We start from the raw sequence: 21,880 nt of genomic DNA on the forward strand, positions 1-21,880 counted from the left end.
TCAGTGTCCAAACCAAACAGGAAATGATTTGTAAGTAGTTCTTGCAAGTTTACTGGCACAAAAATGTAAACACAATCAGATTTATGTATATATATTACAATAATACATATAGTATACACAATTTCAGAATGCTAAGCAAAACCATATTGCATTTACTGTATTATCAACCCTATATCCACACACACCTAATGTATCGGTGTGTGTGAGTACAGGCTTGTTATTATTAGCTGTCAAAATCCTATTTACCTATCAAGCAGACCTGGAGCAATGGCCTCCTGAACACCAGGCAAATCTAAATCCAAAATTGAGTTTCATGTTGCATTTATCTGGCCCTTTAGATGCTAAACGCTCCAGCTAGTTGCTAAATGACCTGCTTGGTATTGGGCTGTATGCAGAGAGTTTCCCAAACGATTTAGGCTGTTGCCAAGGTGACACTGATTTGAAATCAAAACAGTGGAATTAAACACCTCATACAACTAAGGAGAAATGCAAATTTGAGTGATAATTCTGTGTGGGTTTGTCTTTATGAGCAGTTCCTTTCCGTTCCTCACATCACACACCGCCATCTGATCCATTGTAATACACACATACTGAACAGTGCAGCTTTAAGATACCTGAAATAAGGTCAAATCAACACAATATACAATATTAAATTGTGTTATTGTCCTTTTTTGCAGCCTCCAACTTAATTCAATTACTCAGCAGAGGAAAAGACTTTCTATGGCACTGCAGTCACTACTTGAAGGTAACACCTAACATTTCTGCATCGCACTGAGAAATGAACACAAATGCTTCTGCTCATTTCGCAATTCAGAGGATTTGTGTGGTGAACTCCCATTTCGTATTCTCTAACCGAACACCTACAGCCACATCAAAGAAGAGCAACCAAAGCACAGCAGAGACATTTGTCACTGACTGGGAGTCTTTTCAGCATAAGCACTTGATATTGCTTTCATGTTTGGAGATAAAGTTGCAAGTGTCATTTATTACCACCATTATGGGAAGGCAGCACATGAACAAACCATATTAGCATCTGAGCAGCATCATCAGAAGTCACCTTAAAAATATTACACATCATTTAAGTTTTGAGTATGAAGTGTTTTTTTATCACATTTTCTGCTTTTTGAGTTATACTAGCAATGTTGTTGTTTTTTTTTTTTTTTAGTAGTAGTAGTAGCAACCAGTAGAGGAATGACCTTACATAACTGTCACAGACTACTGTTTTATTGTGTTAGTGTGCGTTTGGACATATTGCTCAGGCTGTGGGGACATGAATCTGTTTACAAGGTGACATTGTTCGGACTTGCCGTTCTTATGTGGACAAAAAATTTTAGGGTGAAGACTTGGTCAAAGGTTAAATTCTTCACAGAAATGAATTGTCCATATTTTTTCTCACATTAATGTCCCACCCTAGAGGTCAATTTCAGAGACTTAATTGAAAAACTAACACAACTGTTCAGGGGTCTCTCATTGAATCTGAAAATGAAATATTAGTAATGTGACTTTGGACCCTGTTGACTAATTCGTAATTCACAATAATTTACAGTTGTGTCTTTAGCTGTCCCAAGCAGATATTTTTTTATCCCACCCTCATTTCAGCCCACAGTCAAGAGTGAAATTAAAGTAAGGATACCACAATATCAACCTGATAAGTGATATTACATCATACTAAAAGTGATGTTAATGTATGCAATCCCTCGAGCGCTTTCTTTCGTCCCATATGATGCACAGCATGCCTCTACCTGCGGATCCGGAGGAGAGGCGCGTCGTGATGGCGCGGCGCGGACTTCCCGGACACACCCGCGCCACCTCGTCTTGACACTGCAAACAGATGACCTGATTCTCCTGGTTTTCTCCGACCTTGCTGCAGCCCATGTTCTCGCCCCCGTGCTGGATCTTCATGCCTTGTGTGTTGATTTGCCGGACCAGTCGCATGTCTGCTGATGCCTCATGTTCCAGCATCCTCACCGGCGACGGTCACTCTTGTTACGCATGGCTTCTCCGTGTGAAGGCAACAACTTCTCCCGTACCGAAAGCATCGTTAACTCCACCCACTGCACTTGCTTCCAGCGCTTGCTTGTTCAAATCTGCTACCCGCACAATCTCACCTCCACTCCACTCCATCACGTCAGCCTCGCTCTGGGCACGTGTCGCGGTTGATGTTGCAGTCTTTACGCACGTCTGCAGGCGTGGCTGCTTCACGCAGTTGGACAGGTTGCAGTGTCAAGTTCATGAGAGAATATTAGAAGTACCAAGATAAAGAAGGTCTCTGTTAAGTAGGCCACCATAGAGGCTGTGTAATTCCCAAAAGGATTATTAATGTAACGCCTACTTAATGAAAACAACAAGTTCGTGAAGAAGACCACAGAGACAGACAGAATTATCCACAAGAGGGGGTGTGGAGTTAACGAATAACGTTTAATTTTATTGCTACTGCTCAAAATCGTATGTTTTTAGAACAAGAGTCACATTAAATATGGAATAAAGAAAGGAGCTAAATCTAATGTGGCTGAGAAGGCTTTGGAAGTCAGGGAATGATGCTCAGGCTGTAAATCTTAGACACAAGCGTCTGCCTTCAGCCATGTGTAGGCTGCATACTTAAAATGGTGAACTGAGTCCAAATGTGCATGGGGAGCAAATGCGCATATGTGTGATTAAGCCTGTGACATAAAAAAAACCTCCCTCCAGCCAAGTACCGAACCAGGTATAATCTCTGGCCTCCAGCCTTGGCAGTGTACTCCAGAGAACTCCATAAGCCTTTGAGGAAGAAAACATTTCATTTGAGGAAGTACCTTTGCCTCAAGGGAAATAGCCCAGATCTGTCGAGTAATAACTCAGCTACTGCAGAGATCCTTTACACCGTTCCACATTTACAAGGAGGATGCAGACCACAATTCATTTAAGCAGAGTCCACTGTCATGCAAACATCTGCTGTGATGAATTTATAAGTCACTAAATGCCCCAACCCTCGCCTGTGGTCACAAGCTGTGGGTAGTGACTGAAAGAACGAGATTGCAAATACAAACGACTGAAATTAGTTTCCTCTGCAAGGTGGCTGAGCTAAACCATACAGATAAACCATAGAGATATGGTGAGTAGCTCAGACATTGGGGAAGGGCTCAGAGGCTCAGAGTAGAGCTGCTGCTGCTCCTCTGCATCGAGAGGAATTAGTTGAGGTGGTTCAGGCATCTGACCAGGATGCCTCCAAGTCATCTTCCTTTGAGGTGATTTGGACATCTGGCCAGGATACCTCCCAAACATCTTCCTTGGGAGGTGATTTAGGCATGTCCATCTGGGAGGGGGCCTCAGGGGCAAGCCCAGGACACGATAAAAGGACTACATCTCTCATCTGGCCTGGGCACGCCTCTGTGTACCCTCAAATGAGCTGGTAGAAGTGGCCGAGGAGAGAACGGTCTGGGCTTCCTTGCTGAGAACATTTACTATGTTTTTGCAAAGACTTTCCTTTTAATTATGCTATTTATCCCAATACAAGTTACTTCCTAATTTCTCTCTCATCTGTTTCTGCTCAGACTCCTAGTTACTTTCTATCAGCAGTGGCGCTTCCCATTGTCTTTCTCTCAGCTCAAGATCCCTCACTAACAAGATGGATGAGCTGAAACTCATTCCCTCACAATGAACAACATTGTGAGGGATAACTGCATTCTGCTCCTCACGGAGACATGGCTTCATTCATCTATTACGGATACAGCTATCCAGCTAGCAGGCCGCACAGTACACCAGGGACTCCAGAAAGAGTACAGGAGGAGGGTTATGTGTTTATGTGAGCAACAGCTGGTGCACTAATACTAAGACTGTTAGGAGTCACTGCTCCCCAGACCTGGAGTATGTGACTGTTAAATGCAGGCCGACGTATCTCCCTCGGCGTGTACTGTTGTCATGATAACTGTATTTATTGTATTTATTCCCCTGGCTGCTAATGCTAACTTGGCCCTCAGACATTTATATGACACTGTTAGCTCTCAGCAGAGCATGTAGCCTGTTCATATAATTGCAGGGGACTTTAACCAAGCTGATTTTAAGGCAGTGCTCCCTAAATTCCATCAGCATGTTAAGTGTGCTACCTGAGGAGCAAATACTTTGGACAAGGTCTACTCTAACATCAAGCTAGACTTTAGGGCTAAGCCACTCTCACACTTGGCCCAGTCAGACCACATATCCCTGCTCTTAATTCCGACATACACCCCCATCAGGAAAAGTTCTGCACCATATCCTGAATTGTTAGAACCTCTGCCTCTGAATAGCTGCAGTACTGCTTTGAGTCAACAGATTGGGTGAACATCAGGACCTGGAGCAGTACAAGACAGCTGTCAAGGGATATATCACACACTGCCCAGACACTGTCACTGAGGATAAGTGCATGCAGGTTTATCCCCACAAAAAGCCCTGGATTACTCAAGAAGTGCGGTACCTGCTCAGGGAGAGGAATACCGCCTTCAGGTCTGGTGATGGGGCACGATACAGTGCTGCTAGAGCCTGAAGTCCTCCACAATCATCCCACTTGCCTTCAGAGCAAACAGGTCCACGGAGGGCGCTGTAGCCACAGCTCTCCACACTGCTTTGTCCTACCTGGAGCAGAAGGGGAGCTATGCTTGGCTGCTCTTTGTAGACAGCAACTGCATCTGCATGTGATTTTGCAGCTACAAAGCTGCAGACAGGAAAATCACATGCAGAGTTACAGTGGCCAATAGGCCAATAGATCATGGCCAATAGGTTATCTGCTGCCCTCTCCCCTCCCTGGAAGGTCTGCACAGTTCCCGCTGCCTCATGAAAGCACACAACGTTCTCAGGGACCTATCTGACCGCTGTCATGTTCTGTTTGAACTGCTGCCCCCAGGCAGACGGCTTCAGTCCAAAGAAATTTCCTCTGGTGTGACTACAGTGTTTGGCAGACAAAGAATGAGTCTTGTTCAAGAACAGCTTTTTTTTATCCATACTGTAAATACTGTAAATTTAAAAACCTAAAAAAGTAGCCAAATCATTTCCTGCAAATTAAAAGTCAACATAAAAAGACAACATAAGTTGATTGTTACTGGAATATGCCCTCAGGATTTTCTTAGCTGGCTTTCTGATGTTTCCACTCTTGCATGATTTGCTGAGACTTTATATTTGTGTTATGTATAAAATATAGAAGATGTCTATTAAAATGAATGAAATGAATAAATAAACCAAAAATAAAAAACAATGTGACCAACATTAACAAATAACCCATCTGCTATTAAACAGAATGTTTCATTTTGATTATGTATATGTATATGTATATGTATATGTATATGTATATGTATATATGTATGTATATGTTAGGAAGGAAAGATAATCACTAACATGCTTTGAATTCACAAAGAATTTTGAGATACACTAATATTAAATTTAGTCCAAAAGGGAATTAACATATTAATGTTGTTGAATAAATCACTATACATTACTCTCTCCAAATTGGCTTCTTCCTCTTTCTTCCTCCCTGACAGACTGTTGAGGCACTCAGCATTTGACAGGCCAGCTGTTTTCATTAATGTTTTCATTGAGCTTTTTAAGGTTTTATGACTAAGGACTATTATGACTACTATGACTATTTATTAGGGTCTTAAGCTTATCTTGTTCTTGTTAGATATACTTGACTCAAACTCTAACTCTGGCTGGCTGCCTAAACAGAACCAACTCTTGTCGCATCTTTACTTGTCAACCGTGAATGGAAGCTTTGCTGTAAGCTGTTGCACCCATTTTTTTTTTGGTTTCATGAAAAACATCAACAAATACTTGAAGAATTAAAAAAAAATGTTTTGCACAGTGGGCAGCACGGTGGTGCAGTGGTTAGCACTGTCGCCTCATAGCAAGAGGGTCCCAGGTTCGAATCCCGGTCTGGGCCCTTCTATGTGGAGTTTGCATGTTCTCGCGTGGGTTTTCTCCGGGTACTCCAGCTTCCTCCCACAATACCAAAAACATGCACATTAGGTTAATTGGCTACTCTAAATTGCCCCTAGGTGTGAGTGTGAGAGTGTGTGGTTGTCTGTCTTTGTGTGTTGGCCCTGCGATTGACTGGCGACCAGTCCAGGGTGAACCCCGCCTCTCGCCCATAGTCAGCTGGGATAGGCTCCAGCTCCCCCGCGACCCTGACGGATAAGCGGTATAGAAAATGGATGGATGGATGTTTTGCACAGTAAGTCAACTGTTAGCATGTTAGCATGTTTAACATGTTAGCATGCGACTGTTATCATGAAAGTAGCACAGGTACCACAGTAGATTGTACAGGATGAGTACATGAGTTGGACACAGTTTTTAATTCATTGTTTTTATTTTGTTTTCCATTGTTTAATTATGGCCCTTTTTGTTCATCAAAGTTCAGTGGGGCTTCAAATGGGTGAGTCTTGGCCATATTTCATGTTGCAAGACCTCTCAAAATGTCAAATATTAATATTGCAATGAAAAATAATATATTCAGTTTAAAGATGAAAAGCCAAATAATTGTCATTTAACATTTGTTTTTCATATATTGACATAGTAAATGCATGCTTATGCATGAATACTAAGGTGTACTATATTTAACTTTTTTTTTTTTTTTTTTAAATTTTGTAGTCTTAAGCTTCCATACAAACTTCTAATTCCTTTTTTTTTCAGATGACTGTAGAAGAAGATCGCCTTGTAGAAGCAGTTGTTAAGCTACAGCATCGACAACATGAGAGTCTGTCATCAGTTTCATTTCTGACTGTCTGTTCGGCAAAAAGAACAAACTTCTCAGAAAACCAGTACGATAAACTGCAAGGGTTACATCATCCTGTTACCTCCAGATGACACTCTGTTGCGGTAAGACACATTTGAGTATGTTTAAAGTTTCATTTTATATACATCATGAAAAATGTTTCCACTAATCATTCCAATATGTGTGTACTTTTGGGGTAGTTGAATTTTACTGTTCTTCTCATTTGTCTTATTTCAAAACTTCTGCTCTTCTACATTTCAGAGTTAAGAGAGCGTTGAAATGAGACGAGACTTTTGATACCTGAGGGGTAATTTAGTCATTACAGCCACCAACATTTAGCAGGAGAAGACAGTGCAAAAGTACAAAAAAATATTTTAAAAAATCTAAAATATAAATTTATACAAAAATATACAGTTGCGTAACAATCAACGAGAGGGTTGGTGGATGAAGTTCTATAAACATCATGCACACTATGAAACATTAACCAATTTAGCCAATTTATAGACTCTTTGGAACCAGAAGTACAATGTCTGTGATATTGTACCTTGTATAGCATTACATTTGGCATACTTCAATTCACTTAGTTCCAAAAATCACTTTGATGTTGCATTTATTACAGATTTTCAGGACACTTTTAGGCTTATATATACGGTTTGCTGCTCATACTTTATGCTTACTGCTTTCTGAAATGGCCGTTTTTGTCTCTGTGATTAGGTCCAGAGAAAATCTTGTGTGTGTGTTTATATGCAACACGTATTGGTGTTCTGTGGTTCCAATATGTTTCTCAGCTGTGTTAAACTTCTCCACAAGTGATCGCTACAGTATTTGCATTTGCAAACTAAAATTGAAGTCATTTATTAATGTTTGTACATCACTATAGCAACAGTTTATTTGGAAATGTCTGTGTAAACCCTGAACAGTGCATCAGTATTTACAAAAGAATTACTGTCTGTAATTGGCAGGCAGAGTAGCGAGTCCTTGAGTGCATTAGGTCAGATAGTCTTATCTCTTCCCTTACATCATGGCTGTATGCTTTCAGATTAACAGCCTGAACCCTTAAAGCTCATGGAAAACACATTAGAATTCAGAATATTCAAGCTAAAACTTTGTGCCAGTCTGTGTAGCGGATGTTACCGTTCTTCACTGGAACTTCTCATAAGATCATGAGTCATTTCCTTGCTAATCTTCCAATAGCTGTAGAGTTGTTACAGTTATGTGCAGATCTGTGTAATAAGGGAGAAAACAGATATTTGTGCAGCTTGTCTTAAGGGTAACTTTGCAGTTACTTTACAGTTTGGTGTCAGATTACAAAAGACTTCACTAAACAACTAAATGTAATAGCATAATGTAATAGCATCTACCTATCTAAAGCTCTGCATAAATAACAATAATTTGTTATGTACAGTGAGTGACAACACTGTTATGTACAGTGAGCGACCTAAGCACTTGGCAGGAATGATTTCCTGTATTACTCCTTTAAGCAGTGGGGGTGAGTGAGCCTGTTTCTGAAACTGCTCTTATGCTTGTCCAGTGTTTTATGGAAGGAGTGAGAGACATTGTCCCGAACTGCCAGCAGTTTTGCCAGCATTCTGTCCCTGACCACCTCCTCCAGGGTGACAAGCTCAGAGCCAGCTACAGTTTCTGTGATGATCGGCTTTCTATGAGTCACTGGTTTTTCCGTTTTCCCCTGAATGCTTCATCCCTCACCCACTTCCCAGCCAATCAGCCCATTCTCACCTCAATCAGCCTCACTGCTCTCACCTGTTCTTCACACAGGTTACTCTCTTTGCCAGATTGTTCCTCTGCTCTGTATGACTATCCAGCTCTGTTTTCTAGTTTGACTTGCCCGTTGATGACTCTGCCTGCTTCCGTTTTTGCCTCGTGCCTTCCCAATTGGTAAAGTAGACTCTGATTTTTCCCTTCGTGTTTTTTTGAAAAATGATTTCTTGTTGTGACTTAATTTTTTTGCTGAAGAGGTTTTTGTTCTTGGACTTTTTTATGGAGGTTTTTTTTTTTTTTAAAGGAAAATAATTTTTTTGCTGTGGCTTAATTTTTGCTGAAGAGGATTTTTGTTATTGAAATTTTTTTTCTTTTGACCTGCCCCACCCCCTGGTGGATGTTTAACTGCCTCTGCAAAGCTTCCTTAATCTAATTAATAAAGTTTTTTTTTTGCTCTTTATTGACTTTGTCCCGTGTGTTGCATTTGGGTCCATATAACTCCCCGTTTTCAGTTTTGGCCTTTTTGATGACTTTGTTCAGTCAGTTGGTATCCTTTGCTCTGATGTGCATACCCCAACACACCGCAGCAACACACAACACCAGACTGGTAAAACATCTATATCTTCCTGTTGCATACGTTGCAGAACCTGAGCCTCCTCAGGAGAAGGTATTGACTTATTCCTGCTGAAATCTACCATCATCTCCTTTGTCTTTGGTGAAGAGGAAGGGAGATAGCACATTTCCCTGTGCGGCCCTGATGTTACTTATTTGCTGCAGGAGTTTTTGAATGGCAGTGGGGGACGTGAGAGTGTGCAGTCATTGCTCAGGGGAGCAGCAGGGGGGTTGCCAGAGTTGGAGCCAAATCTGCTGAAAAACTGGATCAGCTCACTAGCTCTTTGTGTATTCCCCTCAGCCATACCCTTACCTTCCCTCCTAGTGTTGTTCCTCTTTAGGCTCTTCTCCAGTTTTCTCTTTTGCTCACCTTAAGGTTGTGCTTGAGCTCTCTTTGAGGGAGGCTGCTGTCTTTGGACGCAATATGTGTTGATGGCTGATCAAAGGAATTTCCTGGTTGACTGGATTTAGTTTCGACCCCATGGAAACCACACATGTCACTCTATTTGTAAAGAGGGGATTTAACAAGTTCAAGTTTTTTTTAATTTGTTGTTTTTTTCCTTTTAATCCAGCACCAGATGAACTGGTCACAGTGCTTTGCTGCTGCCACAGATGAAAACTGATCACCGAACATGAAGATCAGAACTTGTAAAAGAGGAGAGCGCAGCATTTGTCTTCCCAAGTACTGGATCATCATCCTGTTTCTGGTTGTGTTAATGGCTGTGCTACAGAACATGGACTTCCAAGAGGTGAGAACTTGGTTTTAGTGAGACCATTTTAAAGGTGTTTGAAATGTTTAAAATGTGTATGATTTCAGGATATTCCTTTAAAATGCAAAGTGGCTTGACAGAACAATAATGTTCTACATTGCAGACAATGCACTTTTAGTTAAACCATCAATGGACATCAATGGACATGTTAAAGAAAAGTTTTTTGCTTTAACATGTCTTTATGAATTAGATGTTGATTGCACAAACTATTGGCAATAGAATAGTGACACCATTAGCATTTAAACTGGTTCCTTATAAACATTGCGTTCACTATGCGATTCTATCTGCCACCGGCAATGAAATCTTCTGGGAAATGAAGGCTGATTTACGATCCAGACAGGAAAAGCAAATAGCATTAGTCCATAGTTCTCTATCTCACAACAATAGGAAAACCATAAACCACACAATGATTGTTGACAGGAAAAGTGAAACTGTGATGATGAAAAATTCTTTGAGGTGGGGAATTAAAGCAATGCCAAAATCTCTGATGTCATCACAAAATCTATGGGCCAAACAGGACCTCAGCTACAGACTTTTTTGTGATTGTTTAATTAACCCCCGCTGTGGAAATGGCAGTCAAGTGTCAGTGAGTGAAATGCTCAGGTCAAGGCCAGAATTGAAGTCTGAGCCTCCTGTCCAACAATTTTGAAGTCCCATAAAATTAAGAGTCAAATAATATGCTGGAAATGGTCAGACTGAAGCAATAGCCACTGGCGAGCAACTTAAGACAGAACAGCTATGCATCCCATTTTATACCAAACTGGCATCTTTGAGAGACTGCTGACTTGCAACTTTCCTCTACCCATGGACATCAGAAACATGCCAAGTCATGGCATTATCCAATAATATCAAATCAGGCATGTTTATACCTTATACAGGTTTTCAGTATGGCTGGAGGGTATATAGTCATACTGGTGTCACTATGTGGGCAACCAGCCTCTCCAAGAGGCTGCAGTTACAGTTCTTCCAAATACCTCATTGCTTTCCTTTAATTCATGCGATTTAAGATGCTGATTATATAAGTTTGTTATTTGATTTGATTATACAGTATACTGTGTGAGTACATTATATTCCATTATACCTTATTTCATACTAATATAGTGTAACATTGTATAGTAATAATATAAGAATATAGTGTGTTTCTTAAAACCTAGCACAACACAAGCATAGGTAAAATACATGGAAGCAAAGCTAGTCAGCCTTCTGAGTAACAAAGCAAAGCTATACATAATTACTAACACCCTTGTCATTAAACGATGTCTGACTGAATTGCCCGAGTCTGTACTTTAAGATCAATGTTATGTTCCAAGTAGCCTGCCTGGAACATAGACATCTGGTGTTGATTACACAAAAAAGGAGCATGGGAGTAATTGGCAGCAGCATATTTGGCCACTGTGTCTGTAAATGCATTGCTTTTAGCCTTTTTGGAACCAGAAGTACAATGTACTTAAGTTTTAAAAATAGCCAAATTAGCTGCCCTGTCATTAGGGTCATGGTTTGCTGTAGTTGCCATAATATTCAGTATAAATGGTTACAAGTGGTCCAGCCATGACTGTACATGCTGTAGTGAGCTAGCTATTAATTCGGCAGCTTGAGATGAAGATGTGGGGGAACTAAATGGGCTTCTAAAGCTCAGAAGCCACACAGCATCTTGAAGTTTAGAGGAAATGCTATCAGCAAAATTCACTCTGCCATCTTCCAAAGCAGTGGTAGACTCAGACTTGTGAGAGCCAGTCACTTTCTGTTTGTGTGTTGATGAATTCTTTGTGAAACAACTTGTGAGAAAGCTGTACAGGATTAGAAATGACCAGCTGTGGAAGTTAAGTCTGAACAGAGAAGAGTGATTAGCCAAAAAGAGTAGTTTGCAAAATGAGGTCATAAGGGGTTTTCCGCATCAAAACAGTGCACATGCCACACATCTCTAAAACCTCAACAGGAAGTGCGCCGATGTGCAGCAGGCTGACACCATCTGTTTTCCTCTTTCGCTAACAAAACCGTGATATTTTTTTCTCTTCAGAGATATCAGGCAATCCAAGAATAGGAGCTGATGGCACCACATTTACTGCCATGAAATAATGTTTCATTTTGGTGGGCCAAACAACAGTTTGTGCAGAGTCTTTGAGACATACTGGTCTCAACCGGTCTCAAGATATTTTTTTTTTCCTGATAAGCCACATGTCCTTATTGGTTTCAGATAGACATTTTCTGTATCAGAGATACTTGGTCAATAAACAGCACATGTTGTCCCTTGAACAATAAAAGGTACCTTCTGTTTGCTTCCTTGCTGTGTTGAGAGGGAAGGTTTGTTTTCTATTCTGTTGTTGTGAGTTGCCATGACATGTGAATTTCTCCGCTGTGGAATCAGTGAAGTTCGTCTTATCTTGTGTCCACAATGAGACAAATGCCAGTGACTAAAAGGTCATCTGCATACTGAATGAGTGTACATCCTGGGAGTGGTGCAAAACTAGCCAATGTTGCCTCATCTTTAGTGGAAAATGCAGCTGGGGAGTCAATTGTGGAGGCCAAGTAAAAACACAGGCTATTGTATAAGTATAGGCTACTGTGTTGGCTAATTACCTTTCACGGTGAAAGCAAAAAAAAAGTGGCAGGATGGACAGGAATACTGAAAAATGTTGATGTTGTTAAATGTTAAACATTGAAGTACTGGATTAGCAGTGAGGAACCACAGGTGCAGTGGTATTAATAAGTCCTCGTTTGATCTGAGGTCTTGATTTAAGTACATGATTAACGGATTATTACAGTATACAGTAAGGGTCATGTACTGGGGACAAATACTTTCTGTTCCAGCTGCTATATTTATATTAACACAAAAAGGTGAACTGATGTCATGTACTCATGAGAGTTTGATGACAGAGATATCAAAAGCAATTTGTTTTCAGTTATTGAGACTAATACCATATCATGAAAAAATATGAGCTTGTATTTGTATGTTTGGGGAGCTTGTCCATCACTTGGCCAGAATTCTTGTTTTGTTGCCAGGTTTAAAGCTAATGTTTTATTATTCTATTCCGTCCTTATCAGCATTGGTTAACTATGTTTTTGCTTTGTTTAAAAAAATGCAGATTTTTACTGCGACCATCAATAGAAAATGACTTATTTGTAACTCTCAACTTTGAACAACAAATCACTTCCCAAGAAGTTGACGGGTGAGTGAGGAATAATCATAAACATGTGATTAAATCTGGTCTGAGTATCATCACAGGAGACTATTTGTGAAAAGTCTACAGAAATTCAATATCAGAATCAGAATTCCTTTATTAACCCTCAGGGGAAAATTCTTTTTACTTATAGACATTGTAGTTTGCTAACAAATTTGTCACAAAATGTATACCCATAATCTCTGCCTGTCTTGCCGGCTGGTCCTCTTCCTTCTGTTATTACCTTTCTCTTCATTTTGTCTTGCATAACAAAAATATTTCCTCATCCTGTCTGTCTTTACTGTGTCTCGTATTATATGAACATAAAAGTGTGTGGAGGTACTCATGCCAGCATGCAACAACTATTTGTCTTCATACTGTTTGTTTATTGGGCTTAACAGGGATTCAATGTACATCATAGATTAGGAAGCAGCTGGTACATGACTCCTATCCTACAATTACTTTTCACATACACTGGCTGCCTGTTTCTTTTATTTACCATCCCTAATCGGACCTCCCATTTGTGAGGGACAATTATTCTGTCCAGCCAGACAAATTATGAACAAAAGGATCAGTGTAGAACTTGCCACAAATTCACAAACAAAAATGTTTTGGAGTCTCGTTTGGATCTGGAACATTGGCAGGATTATAAGCATATTTAGCTCAAGCACTTTCTGTCTTATGCAAATTTTATTATGTTGGCAAATGATTTACCATTACTGTGCAGTTTGCACATTCGTTTTGCCTGCAGGTATCCGTCTCTTTAAGAAATCAAACCAGATACCACAAAAATGTTACTTTAATTGTGAAACTCAACAGGGTTATGAACGCACTGAGCGTCACACAAGTGAAATCCTGTTTCACTTTCTACAGATACCCTGAACACTCTTTCCTTCACAGTAACCACAGGACAGAAATCACCATTTGTGTTTAGGGGAAAACCCAAATTTCCAAAATTCTCAATGATTGCGTGATTAAAAACTAGTGATTTTGTGTTACCACTTCTGAAACCAAGAAGTTGTAAGTAAAATTTACTTTCTGTTACTTGCTTTGGAGTTAGGTTTGTGCAAATGAGCACTTGAGAGAACAAAGTGAAGCAGAAGTCAATTCAGCACTGTTTAATGAAGTTTAGTGATGCACAACTGGGAACTAAAACCTACATGTGGTTTGAAATAAGAAAAAAGCATAAAGAAGCAAGGGAGTGGCTATAAAATGTTGATTACAAAAAAATTGGATTTTTTTGTAATCAATTGGATTCATTAATTAAAAATTAATGAATCCAGCTAATGTCTGCTTTTTATCTAAGTTACTACAAGAAACACACATTTTGTTTTGCATTTTAGCTTGTTTAACAAATCACCAAACAAACATTTACCAGGGCAAAGTCCACTGCTAATATCAGTTTACAGCACATGGTACTGCACAATTCACATGCTTTTCATGTGCAAACAGGCTTGTGTGGGCCCACTGTGGAAATTGTGGGCTTACTGTATGAGGGGCAAACACACACACAGTAATCCTACGTGAACCCCCTGTGGGTTGGCCCATTCAGCCTGTATTTTTTTTTTTCCATGTTTTTTTCTGTATTGCTCAATTAGGGTTATTTTTTTATTTTTAATTGTCCACATCTGAATGTTGCATAAAGTGACAGCAATGTAAACAGATAAACAGACATAGAAGACTGTCTGTCCATTTGCGCACAGCGCAAACACGTGTACTCTCCTTTTTCACCCTTTTTGCCTCCTGTGTCAGTGAGGTTGTTCTCGTTTTGCAGATTAGAGTTTCCTTTCACAGATACACAGGTGCAAATCCCCTTGTGTTTTGGTTACATATTGACAGACATCAAGTAAATCAAACCTTCATTGTTCCAGGAAATATTCTGCTTTATGGCAGGCCGAATAGCAGAGTGAAATCGAGAACCAATATGAACACGAATGGTGTCACTTTTTGATGGCCATTATGCTAATATGCATCTTTGTTACCATCTCTCTCTCTCTCTCAACCCCTGCCAGCTTCACCATAAAGTGAAGTCTCCCATCTGGTTCCCGAGTGTTTCCACAACCCCCAACATTCATCAAGACTTCTGCACTTTCAAGCCATTGTCTCCTGAGGATGCTCAGGAGGAACATCATCTTCTAACCTCCATTACTTGGCCTGAAACTCCACTTTTGCCAGATCCTCTTTCCCTGGATCAGACCAGTGATCCTGCCCACAGCACCTTCACCATTCTCCCAGGAAGTAGAGGAGGACAGTGGCATGTAGGGGATCAGTTGGAGGTTATGATACACATGTATGACTTCCAGGGCTCTCCTAAGAAGTATGGGGGAGATGCCTTAATTGCCAGGCTGCATAACTCTACACTTGGTGCAGGTGTGGCTGGGCAAGTGGTGGATCATCTAAATGGCAGCTACTCTGCTGTATTCTCTTTACTCTGGGAAGGAAGCGCGTCTGTTGAGGTGATGCTAAAAACTATTATGTTTAATATGATTTGTATTATAGGTGTCTTTCATCTATATGTTGTAACATGGGTCAATAACAGCTGAGTTCTAGCACTGCAGAATAAACACACAAAAAGCAAGCTTGAAAAAAGCATTATTCTTGTTATTTAATTGGCTTTAGGCTTAAGGTTCACACAGTTTCCCTTGAGTGGCTCTCAATTTACATTAGTCTAACAACACATCAGTCTGATGTACATGGTGCAAAGTCATTGTCCATATCCTCTACTCGTAGCACCCCAGGAGGCTGTCACACCAAAAATGCTACACAGAAGATATGTTTGTTGTGAATGAGACTCTTTCTCCACACTTTAGATAGTATTTTTCTTGGTAAAGCCTTACGCACACCACTTCAATATTTGGTGAAAGTCAAAGCTGGACCAGCTTGCTGGGACTATTTTTTTTTTTGCTAATAACTGCTCTTAGGGAGAGTGGTTAAATAAATAGTCAGGTCTCTGAAGATCAGTCTAGCTTTCACCTTAATCACATTGGACAGGTTTGTAAGATTCACTTTCAAGATTCACAAACATGATTGGATTTGAATACTCTGGTTCTTTATCCTATCAGGTGACACTAATTCATCCTAGTGAGGCTGTCACAGTGCTGCGGCGGCTGACCAGCGAACAGCCAGACAGGATTTCCTTCCAGAGCTTCTTCAGATCAGGCTCACTCTCTCAAACGACCACGTGTAACGTCTGCTTACGTTCAACCCAGCAGCCGCTGTGCAACTACACTGACCTCCACACAGGCGATTCTTGGTTCTGCTACAAGCCACAGAAGCTGAACTGTGATAGTAGGATCAACCACTCCAAGGGAGACTTCAAACAAAACCTCAAGACCAAGGAGGACAAGCTCTTTCAAAGGTGAGGGAACAGAAATGGGAGAAAAGAGACATGTTGTAGAGTAAGAGTAGTGAGACTGTACCAAACCAGTAAAGTAAAACCAAAGCACACTGAAGTTAACTGAAAGACACTTCTGCAAAGTCAGTTCCCTGTGGGTTTAACACTGTGAGCAACATCTTTAAAAAAAAACAACTCTGTTTTGTTTTTAGTTTTACAGTTTGGGTGATGACACACTCTTGCTCCACACACACACACACACACTTATCGCAGAGTATATGATCATCACTTATCAGTGTTATCAAAAAGCTCTGTTTGACCTTGTTGTTAACTGTTCTGTTATTACTGGCGGCCAGAGTTTCCTGCATAGTTCTGTCATTTTTGAAGATGATTACAGATGCGTGACAGAGTGCAGTTGTGCGTGCATTCCACTATGCATGTATGTGTCATTAAGTAGATCTTCAATTAGTACTCATCCATTTCTGACCTGCTATTTCTCAGCTGAGAAAGCTGTGGTCATTGCACGTGACACATTAGAGACAGTCATTGGACCCACTGTTTATATGAAGATATGCATTAGTGCTACTTTAACTTACAAAATCAATTGGATGGGCGAGGTTTGTGTAATGTTGTTGTGTTTGAGTATTCTATTTTTGTTCTCTTTTCTTGTGTTCATTTTATGTGCGTGAGAGATATTTAATAACATGTACTTTTCTTTAGTGGTGTCAACATGAAAGTCTTGATTCATGCTTCAGGACCTGACAGTGTCAACATTTTGCCAAAAAAACAAGGTAAAACATGATTTTTAGCACTGCCACTACTACCTAACCACTAACAATTCAATTACAGTATTTGTAAACAAATACTGCTTTCTTCAGGGTCACGTAGAAAGATATATTCAGGGTAATTTGAGAAGAGTGATGGGAGTACAACATGGAGCTAAAAGTTATTGAGCATGGCACCTGCTGTTATCAGTGTATCCTGTCTCTCTGGGGTAAGCTGTATCCCCAAATAGAAGCTGCAGCGGCTTACATGATTTTAGCTCAAAAGACAGCATTTTGTCTCGCAATGTGTGGAGGGATCATTTACTGTTTGCATGTACTAGTTTACCATTATGATGCACAACAACTGAACAACTGCCGTTTTTCTGCTCTTAGTAATAGTTAAAAATGACCATTTTCATATTTCTTTGTTGCTATAATTAGCAGCTAGCGAGAATTCTAGCCCCAGGATCATTGTTGTTCATCATCATCAAGTTTTCTATTTTCATATATGAAACCTAGCATGGTTTCATATACTAGTATGGTTTTGTTCCTAATACAACCTCAACGTTTTTATCTTCAACCATTTAGGTTTGAAGATAGTGAGTTTGAGTTATAGAATAAGACCAGCAGTATTGATTTGACCCACAAGAGCTGTCAGTGTAGTCAACGCCTGAAGTGGTTTATTCATCACTGATGTAGGGCATGACTGTTGTTCAAAAACAAGGCCAATTTGAGTGGCATATTCCTTTATCACAATAAACATAATTACCATAGTTTCAACAGCTGCACTATGTAATCCCACTGGGGAAATACTAGAAACTCCTGTGACATACTGAGCCTTTAAAAAACAATATGTTTGTGAGACATTTATAAGGATTTTTCTTTACCAGCAACAACTTGACAGGTTAGGGAGAGAATTTATTTTTAGTCTATTCATGTGATTTATTGTCACTCAGCAAAATGTATCCTTAAACTTCCTCTCAGGTGAACCGGAGATGAAGAGCAGGAGTGTGAATTCTGGACTCTCTGGCTATTACTATGAAAATGCGTGGCGAGCACTAAGTGGCCCTGCAGTTCGACAGTTCAGCACCTCCTCTGCCGTCAGTCAATGTCTGAAAGGCAAGGTGGTCCACCTGTATGGAGACTCCACCATCAGACAGTGGTTTGAACACCTCAGAGAAACACTCTCAGGTAGTCTATCAATAGAGATTTCCAGTAATAGTTTTGATTTATTTCACTCTGCAACTCAGTCTGTTCCCTCTGTAATACCTTTAGATCTGAAGGAGTTTGACCTGCACAGTCCAAAGCAAGTTGGACCCTTCATGGCCTTGGATTATGCAAACAACATCTTGGTGACATACCGCTGCCATGGTCCACCCATCCGTTTCGGCATAACCCCAGTCAGCGAGCTCCGTTACATTGCCAATGAGCTAGATGGCTTAATTGGAGGCCCCAACACTGTCGTAGTTATTGGCATCTGGTCTCACTTCAGCACTTTCCCTGTTGAGGTCTACATTCGACGGCTGCAGAGCATCCGCAGGGCAGTGGTACGGCTGCTGAACAGGGGTCCAGGCACGCTGGTCGTCATTCGAACTGCCAACCTCAAAGCATTGACACTTTATGAGGCACTAACCAACAGCGACTGGTATTCAATGCAGCGTGACAAGGTGCTTAGAACCATGTTCAAAGGACTGAATGTCCGTCTGGTGGATGCCTGGGAGATGAGTCTGGCCCACCACCTGCCGCACAGCCTCCACCCACAACCTGCCATTATTAAGAATATGATTGATGTTCTCTTGTCTTACACATGTCCTCAAAAGGAACAGTAGATGTATGTTTGAGGGAAGAGAGGAGTGGGGATTCAAGGGCACATTCTTAGTTTATATGTTGCATCTGTGTTTCTACCAAATGCTGCATTTTTTTTTCCTTCAGCAGTCCATGTACAGACTGATTTTTAGAGAAGCACCTGTATGTTGGGTATTTAAAAGGAGTGTAGATGAATAATCACACTTGACACATATCACATGTCTTGGAATTTCCAAGCATGTGAGAGATGCAGAAAACACTCAGCAAGGGATAATGAGATGAATCAGGGTGAAAGTAATATTACCATAAAAGTCCGGTCCATAACAGGCCCCTCTATGAAATTAAAGTGGGTTTAGGGGTTCATGGGGTTAGCCAGCTTAATTTACAGGATATTAACACTGTAGCAACATGACATCTCACAACAAAATATATCATGCTGTATCACGATGTGACGATGGACAAAAAGAGCCGAACACAGCATGCCACACCCTCACACACACACACTAACATTTCATACCTTTTCCAGAAAGCTACTGGGGCCACAAGTTTTCACTTTTGTGCTGATACAGAATCCATTCTAAATCATTTATTTCCAGTTTCATAATTACATAAATAAAGTAGTCAATATAAAAATAACTGTTATGTTTACATTCTGTTTTTATTTTGTGACTTTTTCTGTGACCGCCCCCTTTCGTCCACGGCGGAAAACCTGTTGAATGTTTAGATTGCACAGATATAAAGCGTGCGCTACAGTGAAACTACAGTCCCTGGCTCTAAAGTGCCAAAATGTTGGTAAATGTTAGTACCTAATCAGCACCATCAAGTGGGATTAACCAAGATTAGCCACAAGATAGCAGCTAACTGTCTACCTCTAAGAAGCAACTTGTGCTCTGCTGGTTTGAATCCATGGTACTGTGTGTGTGTGTGTGTGTGTGTGTGTGTGTGTGTGTGTGTGTTTTATTTTTGGTTCAGTTATGGCTTCAGGAAACGGTACAAATGTAGAAAAAAATACAAATATACTTTTATTTTGAAAGGAGTGTAAATGTCTATATCTGATAATTCACTTGTCTTGTCACTTCTGAATCTCCTGTAATTTCATATTCTTCAAAGAATTTTTAACAACTGTCCCAAATACTTTGAAGCTTCTAACATGCCAATCAAAATCAGAGGTAGGACGCTGCCTCTGCTGCATTGGCAAAGAGCAAGAAATTGAGCTTTCCTATGGCCTGTAATTAGCCAGGCATGTGTGCCTGAAATGAGCCCACAGAATAGCGTGAAAACATCCTTGTGAGGGAACATTTCTGTTCCGTGTGCACAAATGCAGTCACAAAAGCATATTGGGCTGTAAGTGCACTCTCAGTCATCCCTATGTGGATATTACAGAATAACACTCGCTTGTCAAGTTGACCTTTTAGACTTTGGAAGGTGGGATAGGAAAGACAATGACTCATGTCTTCCCCTCCTGTCCTTGTATCTGATCATAACATTTAGCAAAGTACAACAGCTTGTGTCATCCACCCACCTTTACCTCATGCCAAGCTTTTAGTATTCTTGGAAAATTCTCCCTGAACTGAACTTGAACTGATCAATCACAACTTGAACGATTTACCTTTGATTTTATTAGGAGCTAATGGGTATAGATGGTTGTAGCCGACATTCAAAAGTTCAAAACTCAATTCACGAAGTATCTGATGTATCATTTGCTGTCCTCCATATCCCACAATCTACTGTGCACCGTCCAGTCATTTGACGGAGCTCTCAAGCTGTTTTTGGCAGCTTGTAAAGTTGGAAAATGTCACGTGACTTTGACTGCGTCTCAAGGTTATTTTGTCATGATCAATCACTGGTGAATATTTTACTTGTATGAAGACTATGTAAGGCCACTGCAGGCTGTAAATAATAGATGCCAAACAGTCCACTGTCTGCTTACTATCTGTTGGTATTTACAGGAAGTTACATGGATCAGTTAGCCAGTCAATTTTTCCAGTTGTGCAACATTTCCTGATCCATAGATCTCTGTGCTCACCTACACCATGTATTTCAACAGTGCTGTAAATGCGGAATGTGTGAGCAGGATCAGGCTGTAGCCTGCATAACTTGAGGTCAGTGTGGTTTACCGAGTGCAGCCAATGTTCCATTCCTCTGACAGTAAATTTAACAAAAGCACACATCTGTTTTACAAAGGGAGAGTTTATAGGCCAGGTACTGTTGATTTTCAGGTTAAATGGAACTTTCTTCCACTCTGCAGTCAGTCAGTGCATCATAAAAATGGATTAATAATAACTGACATCTACTTATACCTCAACAAACATGTATTTGTGGAAATCCCCTTTAGCTGAAATTAATGTATTTTATGTTTTCAAAGAACAGAAGAGTTATTTTGAGACTATTTTTACTATGTAAAAATGAAACGTTTACATGGTGTTTGGTATAAAACGTATTGAAATATTAATACGGCAAACTACTGTTTAAACTACTGACACAATTGCTGATTATTGAATTGTGATTATTGTATGTAATGTTAACTTGGTCTTGCTTGTTTGTAAGTTCTTGAAAAGTGTGACAACGTAATTTCTTGATTGTTAGACTTTTGTATAATTGTTGTTTTATATACTTAACAAACAAACTTTGAAAGTTAACTACAACATTCATATGAAATGGAGATTATCTAAAGTTCTTATTTAATATTAATTGAAGATGAACTGTCACACGGTATGTGAAAAGAAATTTTCTAGGATAGTCGGAACAAGAAAGACTTCCTGAGACCAGTTGAATAAAATGTATATTTAGTCTATAAATTACTTTCATATTTTCAAGTTCTTATCTCAAAGGTTTTGCAAAGAGAAGAGACTGTAACAGAAGTGAAATTCCATCATAGTATGAACAGAAATAAAAAAAAACATTAGACACAACAAGGGTTCTGCAAATAAAACCATTTAATAGCGATGTATGTAATACTCTAGTGCTTCATAATAAAATAAATGCATTCTACATTCTATTGT

At 40.0% G+C, this 21,880-nt stretch overlaps 2 protein-coding genes across 4 annotated transcripts in view; one reads left to right on the plus strand and one right to left on the minus strand.

Annotated features, from left to right (window-relative positions):
- The window catches only part of LOC124053976 (anoctamin-4-like), a 39,109-nt gene extending 36,135 nt beyond the window's left edge, over positions 1 to 2,974 (minus strand). Inside the window, exon 1 of the mRNA XM_046379598.1 lies at positions 1,743 to 2,974. Within this exon, the coding sequence (XP_046235554.1) occupies positions 1,743 to 1,962 (220 nt within the window). The 5' untranslated portion in view covers positions 1,963 to 2,974. The remainder of the gene's footprint in view (positions 1 to 1,742) is intronic.
- Positions 2,975 to 6,643: 3,669 nt separating this feature from the next.
- Positions 6,644 to 21,874, plus strand: LOC124053973 (NXPE family member 3-like). 3 transcript variants are annotated; one of them, XM_046379595.1, is made up of 7 exons: positions 6,644 to 6,819; positions 9,619 to 9,795; positions 14,987 to 15,430; positions 16,037 to 16,332; positions 17,029 to 17,099; positions 18,057 to 18,263; positions 18,348 to 21,874. In XM_046379595.1, exons 2-7 carry the CDS (start codon positions 9,679 to 9,681, stop codon positions 18,899 to 18,901), a joined length of 1,689 nt encoding a protein of 562 aa, XP_046235551.1. In that variant the 5' UTR covers positions 6,644 to 6,819; positions 9,619 to 9,678; the 3' UTR covers positions 18,902 to 21,874. The 3 variants fall into 3 exon arrangements, with proteins under 3 accessions (XP_046235551.1, XP_046235550.1, XP_046235552.1); XM_046379594.1 differs by lacking the exon at positions 6,644 to 6,819 and adding an exon at positions 8,377 to 8,611; XM_046379596.1 differs by lacking the exon at positions 6,644 to 6,819 and adding an exon at positions 9,045 to 9,101.
- The last annotated feature ends 6 nt before the right edge of the window (positions 21,875 to 21,880 follow it).

The sequence above is a fragment of the Scatophagus argus genome, chromosome 22 (genome assembly GCF_020382885.2).
Source record: "Scatophagus argus isolate fScaArg1 chromosome 22, fScaArg1.pri, whole genome shotgun sequence".
NCBI classification, from domain to species: Eukaryota; Metazoa; Chordata; class Actinopteri; family Scatophagidae; genus Scatophagus; species Scatophagus argus.

What these genes read in the sequence shown, in the direction of transcription:
- LOC124053973 (XM_046379595.1), top strand. Translation starts at nt 9,679, where the DNA reads ATGAAGATCAGAACTTGTAAAAGAGGAGAGCGCAGCATTTGTCTTCCC. An exon ending in GAGGACAAGCTCTTTCAAAG is followed by an intron (nt 16,333 to 17,028) that starts GTGAGGGAACAG and finishes ACTTTTCTTTAG; the next exon opens with TGGTGTCAACATGAAAGTCT. An exon ending in CCTCAGAGAAACACTCTCAG is followed by an intron (nt 18,264 to 18,347) that starts GTAGTCTATCAA and finishes TAATACCTTTAG; the next exon opens with ATCTGAAGGAGTTTGACCTG.